Genomic DNA, 25,007 nt, shown 5'->3' with positions numbered 1-25,007 from the left:
GGCGGATGGGTAACAACAAGGTGACCTGCCACCTTCACCAGAAAAGAGACGAGAGGCACTTACCTTGGGAGCAGGAGTGGAGGTGGAAGCAGCCGTTGAGACTGCATGCATGGGTACTCCTTTCTTTCCAGGGGTGTTAACGCCATCTTCTGCCAGGCCGCCTCATTGTAACTACTGCCTGCAGAACTTGTACTGCTGTCAAAAAGAGAAAAGACTAGCAGCAAGACCACAGCCTCACTAGTGGGAGTCTAATGGAGGTGGTTGCCCAGCAAACAGTGTGATCGGGCTCCCTAGAATATGAATGCTCGCGACCAGGAGTACGTCACGCTATTTCCGGAACCATCTTGCCGCGTCATCAGAAGTGCATCTTGGTACCCCCAGAGCAATTGGAAGAGAACAGATAGACCACATGTCCAAGAAAAGGTGCTGCTGCCATGTTAGGACTTCCGAGAAATGCTTCTCTGGCTGTATCAAAATGTGACACACTCCAGAGGCCTGTGGCAACCGATGGGCTGCTGTAGATGCCCCATTCTAACTTAAAGGCAAGTACAGCATTTAAAACAGGAGAAGGCAGGCAGTCTGAGCACCTAGAAGGGGGTCTGGTAACCATAGCCACAAGAGTCAGAGTAACAATACAAACATAGTGGTTTGTGCTCCTGGAGGGTCTGGAAACACAAAACAACTAGGTACAAGATACAAGGAAAAGCTATGCTTTTTATAACTGAAAAGCAGTCCTTACACTCTATTCAGTGACGTTGCCTAGGCAGCAATAATATCATTACTCTGCTGCGGGCAGTAGGAAGTATTTCCTAAGTTCTCTCACCCCAGTGATCCGGCTGTACATTTTAATTTTGTAACAAGTCACAACTTGAGAGGTTGCATCAGGGGCTGATTTGTGTGACATTTGTGATAACAGCCAAGGATCACTGACATCTGTGTAGGCAAGTGCCAGTACTGTCATTTGTGCATTGCATCCAAAGTTACTGCTTAGTAATGTCAGTGTTAACTAGCTGTGGTGTATATGCCATTTGGCCTGTTGAGATTCCCGTAGCAGGGGTATTTAAGTAGAAAGGGGTTGGGCTACAGGGCGTGGAAAGTTGGAGTTGCAGATAGTGTATGGTTCTTCTCATTCCCAAAACCAGTCTCTGAGGGATGTAGTGTTAAAACATTATTTGGTACCTCCCTGACCCTGCCAAGGACAAAGTTTCAAAAGCTTTGCTGGAAACTCTCAGCAAAACCATTCAAAAAGTGTACAGTCTTTCCCTAACATCCCTAGTCCCTAACTCAGGCTTGTGGCTGCCCCAGCATACTGGCACAGGAAAGAGACCATAACTGGTTGAGTCCATCTTTGCAGTATCCAGCAGCTGGTGTTCTTCAGGCTGGATTGCAGGTCCCAGCAACCCCCCTACATGTGGAAGGTTCCTAGAGGCAGGCAAGGCTCTCTGACACCTGCAGCAGCTCTGTGTAGTTGCTGGAGATTACAGTCTGCATAGGAAGAGACACACACAGCATGTGTCCGTCTGGGCAGAGCCCTCCTCCCTTTTTATTAACAGCACATGGAGAAAGGCAGAGTTCAGCAAAAAGTGCAGGAAAGGGTGGGGTGTAATGTGTGCAAATAATTGTTGGAGGCAAATTGGTGTTTTGTGCTACTTTCTTCAAACTACCTTTGTAGTCGGTGGTGTCGCTGAAAGGTGAAAAGATGTTATCTTTCAGTGCAGGGTTCAGTGCAATAGTCTGGCCTCTGGCAATAAGGGGCACTAACTCACACAGTGGTGCAATTCAATTTTGTTAACACTTGATGAAAGCAACTATATAACTGTAGCAAAGTCCCGGGTCCCTTGAGGCCTAATGGTGGCCAGGACACCATTAGGTATATGCAATGATAATTGTCAGACTCCAAGACCTCTATAGGCAGACAGCTATACAGGTGAAGGCCTCCAGCCGGACATCACTTCTGTATAGGGAGGACCGCTGTCTCTTATGGCAACAGTCTTGTAGCAGTTACTAACGGTAGTTGTATTCAACTATTGGCAACACAAACAGTTCTCCTTACCCCACAGTCACTCACTGTGGATCTTTACTCAACGAACTCCTAGTCTTTCACTAGACGTCAGATCCACTAGCCACTGGATCCCCTGAGCTCTTCCGCTTTTAGCACTCAGTATCTTCCTTAACCACTTCAGCTCCGGAAGATTTGGCTGCTCAATGACCAGGCCATTTGTTGTGATACGGCACTGCGTCGCTTTCAACTGACAATTGCGCGGTCGTGTGATGCTGTCCCCAAAAAAAATGTACATACTTTTTTTTCCCCACAAATAGAGCTTTTTTGCGCTATAAACAAGAAAAGAGCCACAATTTTGAAAAAAACCACAATATTTTGTACTTTTTGCTATAATAAATATCCCCAATTTTTTTTAAAAAAAGCAAATTTTTTTTTCTCGGTTTAGGCCGATATGTATTCTTCTACATATTTTTGGTAATAAAAATTGCCGATATGTATTCTTCTACATATTTTTGGTAATAAAAATCGCAATAAGTGTATATTGATTGGTTTGTGCAAAAGTTATAGCGTCTACAAAACGGGATAGATTTATGGCATTTTTATTATTTATTTATTTTTTTACTAGTAATGGCGGATCTGTGATTTTTATCGAGGCTATGACATTATGGCAGACACAACAGACAGTTTTGAGTCGATTGACAATTATACAGTGATCAGTGCTATAAAAATGCACCGATTACTGTATAAATGTCACTGGCAGGGAAGGGGTTAACACTAGGGGGCGATCAAGGGGTTAACTGTGTTCCCTAGGTGTGCTCTAACTGTAGGGGGAGGGGACTGACTTTAGGAGATGACAGATCGTGGTTCCTAGTTATTAGGAATTCACGATCTGCATCTCCTCTCCTCACAGAACAGAGATTTGTTTGTTTACACACACACGTCCCTGTTCTGCTTCTCGTGCCCGCAATCACACGTGGCTGGCGGTCATTGCGCCTGCCGGTCACGAGCATCGGCACCCCCACAGTGCAGCGGGCGCGTGCTTAAAGGAGCCGACGTACAGCTATGACGGTTCGCGAGATCGTGCCGACCTGCCGCAGTATAATGACGGTGGCTGGTCGGCAAGAGTCACCCCGCTTCCCTGCTGGGTCCCTGACTTGGCACTCACAGATACTCTTCAAGCGTCACCCCCGCTGACTCGCTAGGTCCCTGGCTTTCCCAGTTTTATTCACCGTCCCCGGTTGGCGAGAAGTCTGCTCTGGTACTGGCTTCAGCTTACTCCCAGTGGTCTCCGGTAACAAGGTGGATGGTCCCTTAGTGGCGACAGCTCCACCTTCTACCTCCAACCACAGCTGGTTCCCCGTCTGGCTGAACTGCAACTTTTGGTTGGACTACAAGCCAGCAGTCCCAACCCTACGCTGCTCTCCTGCTCCTAGAAAGGCCCTCAGACAGCCTAGCAGGTAAAAAGGCCATCAGGCTTTACAACTGCTTTAACACAAAAAAATATATATATATATATATATATATATATATATATATATATATATATATATATATATATATATATATATATATATTCCACTCGCATCTTGCGAGTGGATTTTGAGGGCTGGCGAGCGCGGGCTGCCTGGGAGCGAGGGGGGGCGAGCACCGTCGGGTTGTATGGGAGTCCTTCTCCCATCGCTCGCAGAGGGGAAGAGAGAGGAGAGAGCTGGCTGGATGATCAGAGCGCGAGGGACATCACTAGCGGCTTTCATTTCAGTAGCTGAGTGTTCCCCGCACTCACTGTCCCACACAGCCCCATCCCCTGGTCCCGGGGAATTTGATACACATCACTCGTCCCGGGATTGGAAGGGTGGTCTATCAAAGTTCCCCGGCCAGGGGGCGGGGCTGTACGGGACACCTACCGGCGGGAACACGGCAATTGAAATCAAAGCTGTTCCAGTGATGTCCCTCAGGCCTCTTATAATCCGGCCAGCAATGCTCTTCCTCTCCTCTGCTCCCCTGCATGATGGACTGCAGGCTGCATTGGTGGACACGGGCATACCTTCCAACTTTTTGAGATGGGAATGAGGGACACCTATCAGCAAAAGTATGCAGGCATAGGACACACCCCTTGCCACACCCCATTTGAAGAAATGTACAAAAAAAAAAGATTGGTTAAACACACAAGTGCTTTTTTTTACCACTACTATTCCTTTATATCGGCTTTTGGAATTTACAAATGCAGCAATTTAGAAAGCAGATGAAAGGTTTAGCGCTGGAAAACACTTTTTGATACTTAAAAAGTGCATTTTATTTACATCTGTATAGATAAGACCAAAATGAGGGACAAATGAGGAATGAGGGACAGAGGCTCCAAATCAGGGACAGTCCCTTGAAATCAGGGACAGTCCCTTGAAATCAGGGACAGTTGGGAGCTATGGACACAGTTGTGGCTGCATTGGTGGACACGGGTGAGGCTGCATGGATAAAGTTGCTTAATTCTGCATAAAACATTTTAAGTGTCATTTAATGAGATAATTTATGAGGGCGTGTTTAGGGGCGGAATTAGGGGCATCGCAGGGTAGGGGTTGGGTGCTGCAACTGGTGGCGAGTAACCCTTGAGGCCTGGGGATAAAAAAATATAGCGCTTGCAACACACAATATAAGTGAAATCAACAAAGTCCAAACAAAAATCCAAATAAATGGAGCTGAAGTGTTAGTCCACAATGAAGTAGGTGCAAAAAATGCTTCACAAACTTGCAGGAGTACAGTGACACCCCCTTTTGCATCCCCACTCACCAAAACAGGACGACCCCCAGCTTTGCAGTCCAGGAGTCACTTCAGGCTTGTAAATGGTATCCCAAATTGTATTTTGTGGGATACCATTTACAAGCCTGAAGTGACCCCTGGACTGCAAAGCTGTGGGTCGTCCTGTTCTGGTGAGTGGGGATGCAAAAGGGGGTGTCACTGTACTCCTGCAAGTTTGTGAAGCATTTTTTGCACCTACTTCATTGTGGACTAACACTTCAGCTGCATTTATTTGGATTTTTGTTTGGACTTTTTTGTTGATTTCACTTATATTGTGTGTTGCGAGCGCTATATTTTTTTATCCACATTTATCCAAGTGATTAGCATCTTGTCCACAGCAACTGCATTTCATTATCACTTAGTTGTTTCCATCAGCGCAAGTTTATATTTAATAATATATTTTCACAACCCTTGAGGCCTGGCTAGTAGCTCGGGACCTGACAATTTGCGCCCTGTGTATGTGTGTGTGTGTGTGTATATATATATATATAAATAATATAAATCTCTGATCATAGGCCCCATTTAAGTGAGCCTGTTGCCTTGCAAAGCACAGGTTCTCTTTAGTCTCAGTTGTAGCCAAATGCAATGTACATACTTGTCTCTTCCTTCTTTGCTGGAGAGGAAAATCTTTTGCACATCATGACAACCACAATAATGACCAACACAAAGCTCAACGCTGCGCCACTGATGATGCCAGCAAATGCCTCCATTTTAAAACCAGATTCTAGAAAAGAACAGAGTATAAGGTGATTAAACATACAGTTGTTTTTCACATCGCAAATTAAAAAGACTATATGCCTATCTGATATAAAAATACTTCAATAAGATATTTACAAATGGAGCTGGGATGGACTTCATCCTTACACTCTAAAGTATATTTCCACTTTTGCAGTCAAATTTGAGAAAACCCCACTATATGGTTGTTAGGCTGCATTTACACTTCAGCTTCTAAACTTGAGTTTAGGAGCTTTTGCATTTTTTTTTGCCTCTGAGGTCCCTGAGGAGGCACTATTGTGCAAAACACGTGTTGGGTAGAGCTTGTGGAGTGACATCACGGCGCCACATTGGAGCCCAAAGTAATGGCAATCGATGTAAGTCTTGGGCTCGTTTTTTTCTGTGTTTAGGTCTATTTTTCAATATGTATGCTGTTGCTATTGTTCCTTATTAAATTATTATTACACTATATGGTGTTTTTCATTTTTTGCCTATGATGCATATGGAACAATAAACATAGTGTTGTCCCCTGGAGGATGTGATTGAAAGACTGGAGATTTTCTCAGATTGATGTCTGCCTTTATTACCATCACTTAAACTGTTTATGCTGTACATTGATTTGGCAACAAAGAAGGCGTTTCCAAGAGTTCACTTGGATTGTGTGACTGGTTGTAATCAGCAGAATAATAACTTCCTATATGTGTTTATGCTGCACTTAAGTGAGCAGCCTATTTTTCCTGTGAGTGTTAAATGCAGCCATACTCATACTTGCCAGCAGTCCAGATTTTCCCGGGACAATCCTGATTTTTGGACCCTCGTCCCGATCGGAGTCCATCCTGATGAAAATCCCGGGATTTAGCTTTTGTCCTGGGAATCAGGACTGTTTTTGGCAAAGACCGCAGCAGGCTACAAAAAGATAGCCACGTGGAATGGAGTCCCCTCCCCTCTTCACTGGACACACAGGGATAGTCGGGAAATGGAGCTGCCGCCAACCCTCTGCCCCATTTGTCCAATGAGAGGGGACACTGATGTAAGGAGGGACTCTGCTGGGGACCCCTGATGTAAGGAGGGACTTTGCTGGGGGCACTCGATGTAAGGAGGGATAGATGCAATAATAGAAATAATGTGCTTCAATCATCCTGACACCATAACAACCATGGTGCCATTATGATTGAAGCGCTAACAGAGTATCTTTAGCTGCTGATTGTTAAACTTTATGGAATACACATATTGCTATTGTAGTGTAGGATCTGGATCTTTCTTTCTTTTTCTTTTCTTTTCTTTTCTTTCTCTCCATCCCTCGTTCATCTTAGACTCTAACCACACCCATTTGAGACACACCCCTTTAAGCCACGGTCAATTAGTTTAAACCACACCCATTTTTCTATTTGGCACTGCACTACTTTAACTAGAAATTGTGTGGTCATGCCTTGCTGTACCCAAACAATATTAATATACATTTTTTTTATGGTATTTGATCACCGCTGTTTTTTATTTTTTTTTATTTTTTGTGATATACATGAAAAAAGATCAGCAATTTATAATAGGACTGCGGCGGATAATCTGACACTAACCAACACTGGGGAGAACTGACTAACTACCTTTGACATCACCAGTGACATTAATACAGTGATCGGTGATAATACTATACACTGGCTGGGAAAGGGTTAACTAGGGTGATCAAGGGGTTAAATACGTGCCTAACTATGTATAAAGAGTGCTGCTTTTTACCAATAGATCTATCAGTTTTTCATCTCTGCTTTGCATGGATGAGAGCTTTACAGAGGGAACAGTCTGTCAGTTTATGTGCTATTTATCAACACAGAGTTCTGGGCTGTGATTGGACACAGCTGATCAGCAGGTCCAGGCCATGAATCATTGGCTCGGACTTGCTGACAGGCTCCCGCTGTGTACAATCACATCTGGTGCCAGGCAGGGGGCGCGAATGTGCACGCCCTAATCCCAGAAGTAGGCAGTGATGTACTGGGTATGTTGCTTTGTCTACAGCAGTCACTCGCTCGCAGTACATTGTGGGTGGGCAGTTGGCAAGTGGTTAAAGCAAAGCTATTTTTTTTGCTTGTGAAGGACAAAGCAGCACCACATAATTACCTTTCCTTTACACCCTTGCTGCTCGGGGACAAGAGGAGTGGAGGAAATACCTGGGAATTTCGAATATGGAAGAGCATTTGACTAACTTCCTTTCCTCTCTGCTGGTGTTTGGCAATTGGCCCTGTGCTGTCACATGGCACAGGAGACAGCTCTGTGTAAGTTCCAACTAGAGTGTCTAAGAGCTTACAGAGGGTCCTCTTTTCTTGCTCTGCGTTGCAGAATAAACAAACCGGGGAGCAAAGGAAAGGTAAGTAGGTACAGGTGGGGGAATTGGACATAAAAGCAAACCATCTGCTTTGCTCTCCATGGCCACAAGTTTTCTTTAAGCACAATCTATGTGCCCAAACCCCAGGACCGATTGCCTGTAATCAGATTTTAGTTGGCTTGGGTCAGATCAGCTAAAAAATAATTTTAGATTTTTTTATGAAATACTGTTCTTTACACGCTTTAGTTATAGGTACATTGGCAAATGCATATGCTTAATAAGTAGTTGTACTGGCAGGCATTAAATGGACTTTTTAGCTTTGTTCTGCATGGTCAGACCTTGCACAGGTTCACGTTAAAGCTGAACTTCAGGATTTACTATTGCAAACTTACATTGGGCCATGCTGGACCAATATAGGCAGGTGTAGTCTACCTTCTCCACTGCAGGTGGCACTCTTCTGCAGCTGCTTTGCAGCTGGAGAGGAAGTCAAGAGGAACATGGTTTCTCTATGGTTTCCTGGGTCACTGGAGAAAACTGAATCTGATTGGAAGCTGTCGCCCCACGTGACTCTAGCAGCCATCTAGGGTCAGGCAGAGCCTATTTAAGGCCCTGGCTCCCACGTTTGGAGCACTTTATGCGAGTCGGTAGAGTAGGGACAGTACTAGCGGTAAGGGAAATGTTCCTGACGAGGAGGGAAAGCATAAGCACGCAATTCCTTTGGACCTTTTGCACACAAGATGGTCAGGCTGCATTCTGCTCTCTTAGCAGACACTGTCAGTCTGGCTGATACCTGCTCTCTACACATTACTGAAAGCCGTGAGTGCACCCAATTGGGCTGTTTTTCCATCAGGTTTGTTGTGAACCGTTGCGATTGTATTTCAATACAAGTGCTTCACTGCACCTGACTGTGTGAAAATATTATTGCTGCACCCCATCTACATGTACATCTCATACCTGATGGGCTGCTAGGGAAGCTGATAATGACTGTAGTAGTTGGCACTACTACAGTGATAGCTTTAATATTCCAGGCCTGCTGGGGTTTTGTGTGTGCAGCTCCCCCTGATTACAGGGGTTACTCGTTTGGCACTGCCGCCGTATATAACCCTGTTTTTTTTGTCAATGTATGCAAGGTGTTCTGTAATTGACAAGGTGGGAGGGTGACATCAGGATCTTCCCCTCATCCAATCCAAAAATGCCTTGTTCTACTTTAAAATAAATATATGGAGTTCCATAAATGCTGGTAGTGCTTGCAAAGGAGATCCGTTTTCACTGCAGCAGAGCCAACTACTACAGTGATTGCATATCTCATACCTCAGGGACCTCTGGGTGAGTTGACATACTTACATTGTTCTAAACTTGACCAATTAAATGTTCTAAACATTGTTCTAAACTGGACCAAAGAAAACAAAATGTAATATATTGCAGCTTACTAGTTCTTAGATATGGTGGGTGCATTTGTTTTCCTTTTTATGGCTCATTCCTTTAATTTTCATCTGGTGATCCTGAAATTAGGATGAGTTTCTAGGTCCTCATTAAAGAGACAGACTTTGAATATTCAGTATGAACAATGTCCCGTGACATGGACACAGCATTTGCTGGACAGAGGACTAAGTTGCAGGACTGTTATGGCAAATCCAGGACAGTTGGCATCTATGTTTGCGATTTGTCAAACACAAGAGACAATTGTCCGTAGTTGCTAGTTAGTAGTTATTATTTGTAAAACAATAGCATTTATAACTGATTCGGCCACCTAATGTGTGTTATGGCAAATAGCAAGTGTTATCACTTAGTGAACTGAACCTTATCCCTTAGAACTTACCCGTCACAGTGATAAACATGGAGGCACTGGCGGAGCGCTTTGTTACAAAGTTCTTTACTTCACATGTGTAATTTCCTTCATTCATTGAGGTGATCTGCTGAATGAGGAGTGTGTAATTGTTTTGGAGTGTGAGGTTCCTTCCATTGAATTGCCAGCTGTAAATAGGGGTGGGAAAAGATTCCACGACACATACCAGTGACATGACAGAACCAACGGTCACCTCGGAGGAGCCTGTGATGTTCACATTTACCGGACCATCTGTTATAGTATTAGAGAATTAAAAGACAATATATTTTTAGTCCTTTAATTTTAGTTCATTAATGTTTGATTGTACAAAAGAAGTGCAGCGCAATAAATCAGAGTCCGTGCTGTACAAGGTGAACCACTAGTCCCAGATAGCACTAGAAAAAGTATCCACGTGTTGTAAAGGAATCCGGGAGCTGAGATGTAAAGTGACAGTCCCTCCACCTCCAAAGTAATCGCTTCCTTCACCTTATATAATGGACCCCTCACCTAACAGGTGGTCAACACAGCGCAGATCCCTAAAAAGGGTAAAGTACAGCAGGAACTGGATGTCCAGATCTCCAACACTATACACCAGGGATATATGAATAAAAGAAGAGATCTAAGTGCTCTCCATTAAAACTCTCCAATACTTTATTTAAGAAAAGAGGACAAAGCACTGTGTGACAACTCAGGATGGCAGCGGGTGACGTCATCCATGCGTGGCTCCTCCCCCGTACGCGTTACTTTCACAAGAACTTCCTCAGCGGCGTCACCCGTCATCGCTTAAATGCAACCAGTTGCCATGACAACATCAGAGTTCAGAAGCAAGCCGCATAGATCGCAGCTTTGAAAAAAATATATACTAACTCAAACAGCAGTCGGCGCTGTAAGCGTCAAACAAAACATAAAGCCCACTACATTAAAACTGCAGTTTTAAGAAAACATAAGATGGCGGAAATAATTGGCCAATACCACGGCTTTGGGAAAAGAGATAAAAGGTACAAGGAACTGTTGGTGACAAGCACTTCAAACAGATAAAACTCTATAACCTACATAAAGAAAATACATTTAAAAATGTGAAGCTTCTAACCCGCCCCACTAAATCCCATAGTGTGCAAATACACAACAGGGAATATATCAATACTCTATAAAACTGGGTCAAATAATGGCCTCTATACTCCCATAGAATTCAACAATCAAATGAAAAATAATTCCTCTTATAAAACACTTATAATACAAATATACCATTATAAACATCACCTATCAGAGATAAAACAATTTAAATAAAAATCTACGTTTAATCCCTCAGGCGTCAAAACTTTAACTACAAAGATCCAAAAGGACTCTCTGACTAAAGTGGTGGATTCATCCCCCCCCCCCCTCTTCCAATGTCTATTAACCCTTTCTATAACCCAGAATTTAAGTCCTCTGGGGTCCCTATCAGGGTGCAGTCTAAAGTGTTTATAAACACTGTGGGACCTAAGTCTCTTTTTGATATTGTTAACATGTTCTCCAATATGAAAACAAAGGGGTCTAGATGGTCTACCTATACACTTTAGTCCACAGCTACACTCCAATATATACACAACCCCCTGTGTGCTACATGTATTTACATTTTTAATCTGATATTTTTATTTGTGGAAAAAGATGTAAAGTCTGTTTTTTTCACATTACATATACATTGCCTGCATGCTGGACAACGTCCAACAAGCATAACAACCAGAGAGAAAAACAAAAAGTCCATTCTCTGACAATAGGTGGATCCAGGGGCAATGACATCTCTCAAAGTAAGGTCTTGCTTATAAATAAACTGGGGGAGGGAAGGGAGAACTGCTCCTAACACCCTATCTTTCCTCAGTACTTCCCAGTGCTTATTCACAATTTTCTCAAACTGTTTATGCTGAATGTTGTAATCTAAGACAATTTTACTACTAATAAAGAAAATAAACATGAATTTTAGAGTCAGACACCAAAAAATTCCTATCACGATCACCAATTTTACTAATCTCACTCTCTATCTGATTATTTTGGTACTCCTTCTGCTGAAATCTTTCTGCTAGAACTTGACATTGGGACGTAAAATCTGATTCCAAGGAGCAGTTTCGCCTCAGGCGAATAAACTGACCCCTTGGAAAATTACAGGTTTTGTGATGGCAACTACCAAGGGGAATATACCCATTCTTATCTGTAGGCTTAAAATAATTGTGTGTCCTATAGTTTACTCCTGCCTTATACACCTCCAAATTCAGGAACACCATACGATTGACATTTATGTTCCAAAAGAGGGAGATATTTTTATCGTTATTATTCAGCCTAAGCATGAAAGCTTTGAGACTAAGCATATCACCATCATAATGAGATCATCTATATATGATTTGTAGCATACTAATTGACTGGAGCAAACTTTGCCCCTATGGCCACACTCCTGCCTATCATACCAGAAGTAATTCCTAGTGAGACAGAACTCCAAACACTGCAATAAAAACTTCCTATGTCTATTGGTGAGGTCAGATTTCTCTTAAGCCCAATTTACTGATGATATTGCATCCTGGTGTCCTATAATGGTATATAGGGAGCTAACATCAGCTGTAACCAGTATACTATTACAGGAAAACTTCTCAAGAATCTGGTTAATATGTTTGGTGTCCCTAAGAAAGGCTTTGGTCTCAGAAACCAAAGGCTTAAGAAAAAAATCCATGTATTGTCAGAGTCTGGCAGACACTGACTCAGTGCCATTTACAATCGGTCTCCCAGGGGGGGACTGAGCATCTTTATGTATTTTTGTCAAAAAATAAATAGTTGGGGTCCTACATGCACTGGGATCTAGAAAGTTAGTCTCTTTTTTTAATCAAAGCCTTTCTTTTCAAACCATTCTTAACCAAAATTCCTAACTCCCCCTTGAATTAAAAAATGGGATCACTTTTCAGTACTTGATGTGGTAGGTGTTACGATCACCCAATAATCAATTAATTTCCCACTTATAAAAGGACTTACTCATTACCACCAGCCCACCGCCCTTGTCTGCTGGACGTATAACCAACTCTTTTTTGGACTCCAAGGAAGAGATACCCTTTTTAATAAAAGCAGGATCCCTAACTTTCTTAATCTTCATAGTATCTAAGTCCCCCACCACCATGTTTTTAGGCACCTTGATATGTTTGGTGTCAACATAGGGCTGGTTGAACACAGATCTATCCCCCAAATTGGAGTGTGTCTTAGATAAGAAATATTTATTAATATTAAGACTCCTGACATATTTCTGTATACTCACATAAGTCTGGAATTTATTAAAATTACACACTGGAGCAAACTTAGGGTTCTTGATAAAGGACTTCAGTTCATCCTCAGACAAATCAGAGCCACTAATATTTATACTGTATATGCCAATTCCTAATGGGATCTTTTCCTTTTTTGTTGTTCTCCTTCCTCGCATTATTAGATACTGTTTTCTAGTGCTATCTGGCACTAGTGGTTCACCTTGTACATCTATGGACTCTAATTCTAGTTCAGTAATGTTTGATTGATTTATTGCACTGTACTTCTTCACAAAAATCACAGTAAAATTGGTACAAAAAAGATCTTTAAGTGTTCAGCTGGCACACTAATTTAAGACTTACAAATAAAGATGCAATCAGCGCAAAGATGCATTTTTTTTAGTCCTGACTATGAAATAATTATGTACTAAGAAAATATGCACAAAACAACTTCACATACCCTTTATTGCCACAAATTACTTTATTAGCAGTGCTGAGCTTGCCAGTTAGGGTGGTAAACATACTGTATGTGTAGCCTGGCGGGTGGCCCTTTATAGGGGTGGGATCTGCAAGACTCTGGCACTTGCAGCAGCCCATTCAAACATAAGTGTAGCACAGTATCAACTCTTTAAGTAATGGGAGATGCCTGTCCCCATACACACCTACCACCCTGCTTTTTGCTCCATGTCTCCTACTGGTGGATAGGTATGGTGAGCTGCAAGAAGAGAGAGACTACCACTCTGCTCATTGGTTTCAGGACTGGGGAGAATGTGTCCCCAGCATAGATGGAGGGGATGGGGTCCTTGGGGAAGACTATAAGAAACCAGGACTCAAACTTTAACCCTACCCTTCAGCTCTGGCATTAGGAGAAGATCCCATACTGAGTAACACACAGGGTGATGGAGAGCCACCAGGCTCTGCTGCTGTACAGAGAGAACTTCACAGACCAGACTGCTGCTGCCTCAAGACTACTGTGGTGCTGTACAGGTGCTGCATGGAGGACTATGCTGCAGTGAGCTGAGCTGAGCAGAATTCTGTGAGCCCAATTTCAAAATAGAGTGGACTTAGCTGCAGATTATGGCAAGACTGAAAACGGAGATTGGCTGCATTTATCTCCTGTGGCAGAGCAATTTTGGGCAGATCCACAACCGACAGAGAGCCCAAAGCCTGGAGAGGACCGAGAGCTATGGAAAGCGAGAAGGCTTCAAATCCAGCTAATGCCAGCTGAGAGGGGATCTCTGTGTGTGTGGCATTAGCTCCCATGTCAGACTGTATTTAGGACCCCACTGGCCAGTGACTTAGCTAGGGCCTTAAAATATAGTACACATTAAAATATAGCTAGGCAACATAATTGACTCATTATATGTGTGTTTATAATTGTACCTGGGCTTGAAATTACTGTTACATACACTGCTGTATTATTGCTGTTGCAAATCCCTTTTCCTGCAAGGTTTATTGTGTTTTGAATAAAGCCCACTTTTTGTTACAGATGTGTGGGTGAGTTCAGTACAGGTGGGTTACCGGTTAGAAACAACAGAAGGACCCATCTAACCAGTGGAGGGTTAGCGCTATAAATGTGTTGCTGATGACTCATAACCAGGTGGTCCAAGAGGCACTATATTGTGACACCTGCCTTTACATGCACATGAACTTTAATGGCATCCCAGTCTTAGTTCTTAGGGTTCAATATTGAGTTGGCCCACCCTTTGCAGCTATAACAGCCTCAACACTTCTGGGAAGGCTGTCCACAAGGTTTAGGAGTGTGTCTATGGGAATGTTTGACCATTCTTCCAGAAGTGCATCTGTGAGGTCAGGCACTGATGTTGGATGAAAAGGCCTGGCTCACAGTCTCTGCTCTAATTCATCCCAAAGGTCAGGACACTGTGCAGGCCAGTCAAGTTCCTCCACCCCAAACTCGCTCATCCATGTCTTTATGGACCTTGCTTTGTGCACTGGTGCGCAATCATGTTGGAACAGGGGCCATCCCCAAACTGTTCCCACAAAGTTGGGAGCATGAAATTGTTCAAAATGTCTTGGTATGCTGAGGCTTAAGAGTTCCTTTTACTGGAACTAGGGGTTCAATCCCAAACCCTGAAAAACAACCCCACACTACAATCCCCCCTCCACCAATCGTTACACTTTGCACAAGACAGTCAGGTAAGTACTGTTCTCCTGACAACCGCCAATCCCAGACACATCCATCAGATTGCCAGACAAGCATGATTAGTCAATCCAGAGAACACATCTCAATTGTCCAGTCCAGTGGCGGCGTGCTTTACACCACTGCATTCAATGCTTTGCATTGCACTTGGTGATGTAAGGCTTGAATGCAGCTGCTCGGCCATGGAAACTCATTCCATGAAGCTTTCTACGCACTGTTGTTGTGCTACTTAGAAGGCTACACAAAGTTTGGAGCTCTGTAGCTATTGACACTGCAGAGAGAGGGCAACTTCTGCTCACTGTGCACTTCAGCATGCCCGCACTTAATCATTTTACATGGCCTACTACTTTGTGGCTGAGTTGCTGTTGTTCCCAGTTACTTCCACTTTGTTATACTACCACTAACAGTTGACCGTGGAATATTTAGTAGCAAGGAAATTTCATGGATGGACTTACTGCACAGGTGGCAACCTATCACGGTACCACGCTTGAATTCACTGAGCTCCTGAGAGTGACCCATTCTTTCACAAAATGTTTGTAGAAGCAGTCTGCATGCCCAGGTGCTTCATATTATACACCTGTGGCCAAGAAGATGATTGGAACACCTGAATACAATGATTTGGAGGGGTGTTCCAATACTTTTGGCAATATAGTGTATCTACAAGTATTTTAAATGTGCATGTATTATATAATTGAGTAAGATACATAAAAAAAGATCATACAACTACTGATCCAGTCAGGAGCGGAGCATTCCATTCCTAAAGGAGCAGGTCATGTTGGAGGATATAACAGTATATGTTTTACTCTCAAAATATCACTGTACCCTGCCTAATATAAAATCACAACAGGGCCCAATTAGTCAAAGACTGGTGAAAATAAAACCTTATTGCAAGTTGCAAATGCACAAAGAAGAAGAAGTAGCGGCAACTGTTACTATTGCCAGCCAATTTGCCAAATTTGCTGCCAAGTCAGGGCCATTGACATCAGGCCAAGCTGGTAATCAAGGCTATGCAGACACTTAATAGGGAGTAATCCCACATAAAATCCCCCTCTGTTTTTCTCAACCTCACATTCTTCTTCTGGGATTGTCTTGGCTAACCACGTCTCAGACTGGATACAAACTCACAGGACAGGAGCTCACTCAGGCTTGCCTTGTCTTTCATGTTTACTGCTCCTCCAAAGAGTAACCCAGAACTCATTATTCTCACAGTTTATGTATAATTACACTTTGAATACTCCACCGTGATCATCTGAGAAAGTACTTAGTTACAAATTTTTTAGTACTCACAAGCTATGGCCAATGTGTAGGAATCGCTGATCTTTGTACTGGCCATGTTCTCAGCCGTGCACTGATAGTCCCCTGCATCTGAACGATAGGTCCTGGAGAAGGTAAGGGTCCTATTATTTGATGATAATACAGCACCAGAAGGCAGACTGTCACCATCTTTACTCCATATTATCCTCTCAGCATTAGAAGAGGTACATGTGAGGGTGACTGTGTCATCTTCCTGTGGCTCAAGGTGAGATACTGTGATCACAGGCTTTGAAACTGGATCTGATAAGTTAAAATACAAATATTTAAATTCAGCAATAGATCAATATTGATCAAACTTGAAAAATTATTTTTTTACAAAAAATGCTAAATTAACCTGCATTTAATTTGTAATTCAGGTTTCAGGGATGGTTAGAGAGGAAATTCCGTTCCCCGTAACTTGCCCCCCCTACCTCCGGTGCTGCCATGTTTAGCACATCTGAACATGTGCCATATGTATAAAGAGCTCTGCCTGGCCCTCTGGACCTGGAAGAGACCTGCAGTACATCTGCACATGCACAGGAGGTTTTCCGCACATGTGCGGAGACCATGAGATCTAGGACCTTATACCTGCGTCATCTACGTAGAGGTGCCACAGGTCTCTGGTGCCTCTTTGCTCTCCCAGGACACTCTGGAGGCACAAATGTGCCACAGGGCTTCATTTCATTCTTGCCAAGGAGAGTGAGAAGGAAGGACCTTGCAGAACATAGGTATCAGAAATAATAAAAATAGATTAAACATTTTTTTCTCAATTAGGGATTGAGGGGGAGTAGCCAGGTTACAATAAATTGCTTTATTGGGTGAAGGTCCACATTAAGTGTATGTAAACACGATCATGAAAATCTTACTTGAGCTTTTGATAATATGAAACATATCATATTTTGATCACTAAAGGGAACCGGTCATTCATGCATTAATCTCTTAGACATGGGACATTTCAGTCAACTTGCACAAGTGCTTCTGGCATTCCTGCAGGGAATGTTTTTATAAATAGACTCCATTGTTTCCTATTGTGTGATTTCTAACTTGTAACTCAGTTGTGAAACAAATATGGAGGCCACCGCTGCTGACCTCTCATTCTGGAAATACTAACTTTTGATTGAATGGGACCTGAAAGCCAAAGGATCACCATGACACACTTTTGTGTTGTGGTAATGCATGCTAAAAAGCATGCATTAATATGTACAGTGCCTTGAAAAAGTTTTCATACCCCTTGAAATTCTTCACATGTTGTCATGCTACAACCAAAAACGTAAAATTATTTTATGTGATTTTATGTGTGTATTTTATTGGGATTTTATGTGATAGACCAACACAAAGTGGCACATAATTGTGAAGTTGAAAGAAAATTATAAATTGTTTTAAAAAATGTTTACAAATAAATATGTGAAAAGCGTGGCGTGCATTTGTATTCAGCTCTCCTGAGTCAATACTTTGTAGAACCACCTTTCACTGCAATTACAGCTGCAAGTCTTTTGGGGTATGTCTCTGCCAGCTTTGCACATCTAGAGAGTGACATTTTTGCCCATTCTTCTTTGCAAAATGGCCCAAGCTCTGTCAGATTGGATGGAGAGCATCTGTAAACAGCAATTTTCAAGTCTTGCCACAGATTTTTAATTGGATTTAGGTCTGGACTTTGACTGGGCCATTTTAACACATGAGTATGCTTTGATCTAAACCATTCTATTGGCTGTATGTTTAGGGTCATTGAGACTTAGGCGGAGATGCACCTTCCAGGAGGAGAAGTCTTTTGTAGACTTTAACAGGTTTTCTTGTAAGATTGCCCTGTATTTAGCTCCATCCATTTTTCCATCAACTCTGACCAGTTTCCCTATCCCTGCTGAAGAAAAGCATCCCCACAACATGATGGTTTCACCACCGCGTTTCACAGTGAGGATGGTGGGTTCAGGGTAATGTGCAGTGTTAGATTTCCGCAACACATAGCGTTTTGCTTTTAGGCCAAAAAGTTCAATTTTGGTCTCATCTGACCAGAGCACCTATTTCCATGTTTGCTATGTCCCCCACATGGCTCCTCACAAACTGCAAACAGGACTTCCTCTGGCTTTCTTTCAACAATGCCTTTCGTCTTGCCACTCTTCCGAAATGGCCAGATTTGTGGCGTGCACAACTAATAGTTGTGATGTGGACAGATTCTCCCACCTGAGCTGTGGATCTCTGCATCTCCTCCAGAGTTACCATGCGCCTCTTGGCTGCTTCTCTGATTATCACTCTCCTTGACCGGCCTGTCAGTTTAGATGGACGGCCATGTCTTGGTAGGTTTACAGTTGTGCCATACGCTTTCCATTTTCGGATGATGGATTGAACAGTGCTCCATGAGATGTTCAAAGTATGGGATATTTTTTTATAATCTAATCCTGCTTTCAATTTCTCCACAACTTTATCCCTAACCTGTCTGGTGGGTTCCTTGGCCTTCATGATGCTGTTTGTTCACTAAGGTTCTCTAGCAAACCTCTGAGGGCTTCACAGAACAGCTGTATTTATACTGAGATTAAATTACACACAGGTGGACTCTATTTACTACTTTATTTACTAATTAGGTGACTTCTGAAGGCAATGGGTTCCACTAGATTTTAGTTAGGGGTATCAGAGTGAAGGGGATGAATACAAATGCATGCCACACTTTTCAGATATTTATTTGTAAAAAAAAAATTGAAAACCATTTAACATTTTCCTTCTACTTCACAATTATGTGCCACTTTGTGTTGGTCTATCACATAAAATGCCAATAAAATACATTGAAATTTTCCACATTTTGTCATGTTACAACCAAAAACGTAAAAGGGTATGAATACTTTTTCAAGGTACTGTATTACCACAATGCTGATCTTTCTCTGCTGCAGTGTGTTCACTTTCTGCTCCCCACTCCAGCCTGTGACTGGACAGTGAAAGGAGAAGCAGCATACTGATGAGTTCCTCTCTGTGTCGCACTGCTCTCTCTCCTATCAGCATACTATGTGCCCTGCAACAAACCTAACTGGCTTTTGGTGCTGCTTCTTCCTCCCCCTCTCAGAGCTGTGCAATAGACTGCAAGAGACTGATTCCAGTACAAATTTGGGTGCTTACACTGCTCGCCTTTACAAATAGGAAATATTTAAAGGATAAGTTTACCTCTGGAACATGTTACATGATCTGACATCTGCACGTTCCCCTTCTCCCTGTGACAGTGGTTGGGGGATCGTCTCCCTGCACCCACTGTCACAATTTTAAAACAGTGCGTCCATGCACTTTTCAACCCACCAGGTCGAGTCATTCATTTGAAGTTTCCTGTGAATAAATAGACTACGAGGGCACTGGTGAGCATCCCCGTAGTTTCATTGATCTTCCTGCTCTCTAGTTACTGCCTGCCCGTATTGGAGGAGGTACAGGAAGACCACTATCCTGAGAGTCTGCAGGAGCCTGCAAAAAAAGTGCATTCATTTTTTTACTTTTTTTTAAAGGTAAACTTTGCAATCATTCCTTTTCAAAAAATGTTAAAGATACCGATTGGTTGCTGCAGCCCAATAGCATCTTTTTGCAAAATTTCAGTAATGAGACTTATCTTTTTATAACTTCATACTATTACTCACCGTAGACATTCATGTGTAGAGTGCTTTCCAGAGCGCTGTCTGTCTGTACCTTTACTATGTAATTCCCCCGGTCTGTGGTGTTAAGACTGGCAATCTGCAATGATCCATTGGGAAAGGCAGTGATTCGAGGGTCATAACGGTGCCCGGGAACTAGGGGATTTTTGTCACCAGGAAAATAGACAAGAATTTGATGTTTTGGAGATGACGTCGGTCCTTTAAACCAAGAACAAGTACGAATTTTCCCAGTAATCCCAAAAATGTTTAGAGTTACAGATCCCTGGATGACCGGATACTGAGGGATATGCTGAATACTTATGATTCCACTGGACACATCCACCAACACACAGAGAAGAACTAAAAGAGAAATCAATAAAATGAAATAATAGCTTAAATAATGCAAAAGAACTACAACATTATGTAATCTACTTTATTGATTACAGTACATACATTGTTACTGTAGCAGAATCTCTTACCTCTTCCAGTCTAATGAGAACCTTCAAGGCCAAAGATAACTGACATCCTTCAATATGTGGAGGGTTGTGAGGCATAGTGGGTGCTAAGGTGATAAAAGTCATTGGGCGCCAGAAACTTCTTGGATGTAAAAGAGGTTTTATTTCTTTGACAATCCTTTTTATATTTTGCAAGGGAAAGAGGGTTAGGGCCAGGACACCCTTAAGTAGTTGCAATTTCAATTGGCAGACAAGGAGACTTCAAAAGCAGGACAGCCGTACAGGGAAAGGCCCCAACAAGGTGTCACTTCTACATGTGCAGAATTGCTGTCTCCTATGGAAACAGTACTTAAACAGTTCCTAACTAAAAGTAACAGTTCTCTCAGCTGTATGACAACTTTTCCTTGTAGTTCTTCAGCCCCCTTGAGCTCCTGGTCTCTCACTGGACCCTCTGATTTACTACTCCGAATCCCATGAGTTCCTCAAGGCTTTTGCGGTGGTATCTCCCTCAAGCGTCACCCAAGCTTCCCGGCTCGGTCCCTAGCTTGGCACACAAGGCTGCTCTGCAAGCGTCAGCTCCACTGGTTGGGTCCCTGACTTGATCACCACCTGAAGTTTCCTGATTCTCCACTGTGCCCATTTGGTGAGAATACTGCTCCGGTACTTGCTTCAGTTACTCACTGTGGTCCCTGGTAATAGCGATTGGTCCCTTCGTGGCGACAGTTTCCCTTCTACCTCCGAGCACTGACAGGTTCTCCAGCCGTCAGAACCATCATTTCTGGTTGGACTGCAAGCCGCAGTCCCAACCCTGCGCTGCCCTCTTACTTCAGGATAAGCCCTCACACAGCCCGGCAGCCTGATGCCCCTGGGATAGGCCCAATCTCCAGCCTAGCAGCCTGGGCAAACAACACTCGTCCACCCAGATGGTGGTCCGGGTGGCACACAAGAACCTGGATCACCCGACCTACTCCGAATATATAGGCTCTCCCAGCAGGCCAAGGAATTCAACAAAATCCCTGCCCATTGGCTGAGATACCCCATACACCCATAACCTGACCTTGAGTTGTCCTTATCTAATACCTCCATGTGCCCGGCCACCTAGTGGTAAACCAGGCCAAACTTAGGGGAAAAAAAATCAAAGGATCCCTAGCAATTACCTACAGTAGCTACTCCTGACAATGGACTTAGCGAGAAGCTCCCTGACAAAACCCCAGGGCGCTACATTACATTTATTATAATAAAATTAGTTTATGAAGTGGTAAGGGACCTTAGCTTTAGCAGGCTTCTTATCCTGACTTGTAGGTAGGTGCCTACTTGGGGTGAACAGTTGGCTATGTTTTACCTCATTTTTGTTATCAAGGTATGGCCTTGTATTAGCTAAATATGTTTATTGTGTAAAATATGTTTATTGTGTATTTTGCTGCCAGGCCCCCAAATGTTAGGAAGGGGTTCATGTCTTTTTGACTCCTGGGTGTTAATAGCACTGCCCTCTTGTGGCATAGGGGAGACAACCTTGCAGGGCCTGTGATGGCGAATCGCATGGAGGAATGCTGTAACATGTAGAACTGTTCTTGCTATTTTTATTGCCCTTAGAGGGTACAGAGTTGAGGTACCGAAGTCAGATTCATCTGAGATGGACTCTGCACTATTCCATAAGGTATCCTGCTGGGCAGCCTAAAGACAGAATTAACTAGAGAGCAAAGTTCATAGAACAATATACAGGAGGAGTATGTGGAAGATACTGTACAGGCATGTGATTGAAAAGTTTCTAGTAAAAGTTGTGAAGTTCCAAATATGGTGCTTGGTCTGAACTTACTTGCATGGTGTATCTAAAAACGGCTTAGAATAGCAATAAAGGTGAGTCAGTGAAGATGCATTACAGAGGTCTAACGTGCAGTGGAGCTGAAGTAAAAGAGGATACTTTGGCATTGCTAGTGACAAGAAGAGTGATGTTTGGGTGCTTAAGCAGCCAGGCAGTGGGGGAATCGCTCATGACATGATATGGGTGACAGAAGGCCCTGGTAGTGAGGGGGCTTGTGAGCCGGTTGTCACTCTGCTCAGTCTAAAAATTAGGCATTAGTTAGTGCTGCTAGTGAGTCCCTACTTGGGTGTGTTAAGCCCTGCCAAAAGACTGAGTCTGCCAAACCCAACTGCCTCACTTAAAGTAAAATTACAGGGTAAGAAAACCCTCCCCTGTGATTTTTTTTTCTTTTTTTACCGGTCTGTGAAGGGTCACAGACCTATTACTAGCAATAGCAGTGAATAAACCTGCCCACTTTGTTTCTATGTATAATTTGTAGGCATATACAGTACATAGTTCTCGTTTAATATGTAAGTTCTTGTTGGTGGGGCCTCAGGCAAGGTACCCACTTGGGAGGAACCCAACACAACCAGGGTCTAAAGCACCATAGCAGCTTTATGGTAATTGTTCAGTTATAATGAATAATGGAATGGCATTATGGCACAGTAGAGAACAAAACAGTTTCAAAGCAGCTTTCTGTAGTATAATTTACAGTAGTGTTACTGGAGGGCCTCTGCTGGAGGGGTGCTGGTGCAAGGATTTTTGACACCCTAGGCGAAACCTAATTTTGCTGCCCCCCCCCCCCCCCCCCGGTTCCACCCCTGACTCCACCCCTTTTCCCTGCCCATGTAAACCCCACCTTTTTAATGAAGGACCCATCAAATGCAGCCTCACCAGCGCCCATCAAATGCAGCCTGCCTCACCAGCGCCCATCAATGCAACCTCACCAGCACCCATCAAATGCCGCCTCACCAGTGCCCATCAAATGCAGCCTGCCTCATTAGCACCCATCAATGCAGCCTGCCTCATTAGCACCCATCAATGCAGCCTGCCTCATTAGCACCCATCAATGCAGCCTGCCTCATTAGCACCCATTAATGCAGCCTGCCTCATTAGCACCCATCAATGCAGCCTACCAGCATCCATCAATGAATGTTTGTTTGCTTACATTCAGTCAGGACACAGTCCTCCGCCACTGCTGTGCCTCTGGGACTATGTGCAAATGGAGCGGCGGCTGCCTGCTGATGCTGATTCTTAGTTGCTTGCTGCAGAGAGAAGAGAGTAGAAAAAAACAGTGGTCGGGCGCCCTAGGCGGCTGCCTAGTTTGCTTAGTCGTAGCACCGGCCCTTGGTTGCCACTTTGTATAACCACAACTGTGCTGGCCCACTAGGAGGAATCCTCAGAGTGCTTTTCTGGCACTGGACACTGTCCCTACTATCCCTACACGCCAGGAATCCTTTCCTACTATCCCTTCTTGCCAGGAATCTTTTTCTGTGCTAAGTGCTGTACCTAACGAGCAGCTTCCTTTCCCTAACCTGCCACGTCTAAATGACATGGGATACAGTGACGGCCCGTCCATTAGAGGTGCACAGCGCCGCCCCCCCCCCCCCCCCCCATCCATGCGTCTGACCCTCTGATCTACATACAGGGGTGCTGGACTATGGATTCCAATGGTAGGGATGTGTTTTTTTGAAGCACATGATTAGAGCCAGAGACTCTAATAGGCTTTAAAAAAGGTGGGCTCGGGGGAAAGAGCACTGTGCCCAGACCACACTCAGTTGTGTAACGATAGCGAATAAATATTCCCTATTTTCACACTATATCTTCTCACCGCCAATCACGAAGCTGGTCATGAGATGCATTTCTCGATTGGCCAAAACATCAGGCGATCCTATTGCATGCCTAGCGCGTAGAAGGAGAGAGAAGACGCACTGAGGCTTGCACTGTGGAAGCCGCTGTGCTGGAGGAGAGAACACCGGAGCCGCTGTCCACAGCCCACCACCGAGATGGGGTCCGCCGTGCTCGAGGACACCAGAGCGGCTACCCGCCACCCAGATGGGGTAAGCACCGGTCCGACTGGCAGACAGCGGGTGCAGGTGGGGGAGGGTTAATGCCACTGCTGCTGGCCGCTCGGGGGGGGGGGGGGGGTGTTTGCCGCACCCCCCCCCCAAAAAAAAACACCAGCTTACACTGATGGGATCCCTTATTTTTGGGTCATCTTAATGAGGGAGCCTTTAGAGTCTGATGGAGTCAAGAAGGGGATAATTCTCTTATTAGACTCCTCTTCCCCTGTATAGGCACTGTGCCATCTACAGGCAGGAAGAATGCCTGCATTTGCGTGCACTATGCTTCCTGGTTTTTAGGGCTACACAATAGCTGCATATTACTGTTCCTTCTCACAATGCATGTCTGAGTTTACCGGATGGATTTAGAGCAACACACTCAAATATATCTTCTCAATAGCTGTTAGAGATCAGCTCGGGTTCAGTTTGAGCCCATGCTCCACCAAACACAGCGAGAAACAGTCAGTGCCAGGCTAATTAGCTATGGCCCTGCAGTTGCAAATGCACAAAGGAGCAGTAAAGAAGAGGCCTGTAACTGCATACCCAGCATAAGTGGAGGGCCTACATGACTGAGTTGCTGGGTAGGCTAGAATCAGGAGGAGTTGTAATTTTGAATAGGTCAGAAGGGCTTCCTCGATTGGGTGATATGGGGCTGGGTGTGGCTGTAGAGGTCTAGAGTCAGAGAGGATCTATTCGGCAGCAGAAGGAACCAGGGCTCACCATGGATCTGGAGACA

The 25,007-nt window shown here is 43.8% G+C and overlaps 1 protein-coding gene across 1 annotated transcript in view; it reads right to left on the bottom strand.

Moving 5' to 3' along the window:
• The window catches only part of LOC141110648 (cell adhesion molecule CEACAM8-like), a 53,829-nt gene that overhangs the window by 13,784 nt on the left and 15,038 nt on the right, over nt 1-25,007 (bottom strand). The window contains exons 2-5 of the mRNA XM_073602123.1: nt 19,959-20,312; nt 16,348-16,614; nt 9,640-9,897; nt 5,388-5,516 (exon numbers count right to left, since the gene is read on the bottom strand). Of these exons, the coding sequence (XP_073458224.1) occupies nt 5,388-5,516; nt 9,640-9,897; nt 16,348-16,614; nt 19,959-20,312 (1,008 nt within the window). The remainder of the gene's footprint in view (nt 1-5,387; nt 5,517-9,639; nt 9,898-16,347; nt 16,615-19,958; nt 20,313-25,007) is intronic.

This window comes from Aquarana catesbeiana, linkage group LG10 (genome assembly GCF_042186555.1).
Source record: "Aquarana catesbeiana isolate 2022-GZ linkage group LG10, ASM4218655v1, whole genome shotgun sequence".
In the NCBI taxonomy this organism is placed as follows: Eukaryota; Metazoa; Chordata; class Amphibia; order Anura; family Ranidae; genus Aquarana; species Aquarana catesbeiana.
Note: the sequence above shows the minus strand (reverse complement) of the source record. Positions and strands in the feature narration are given on the sequence as shown.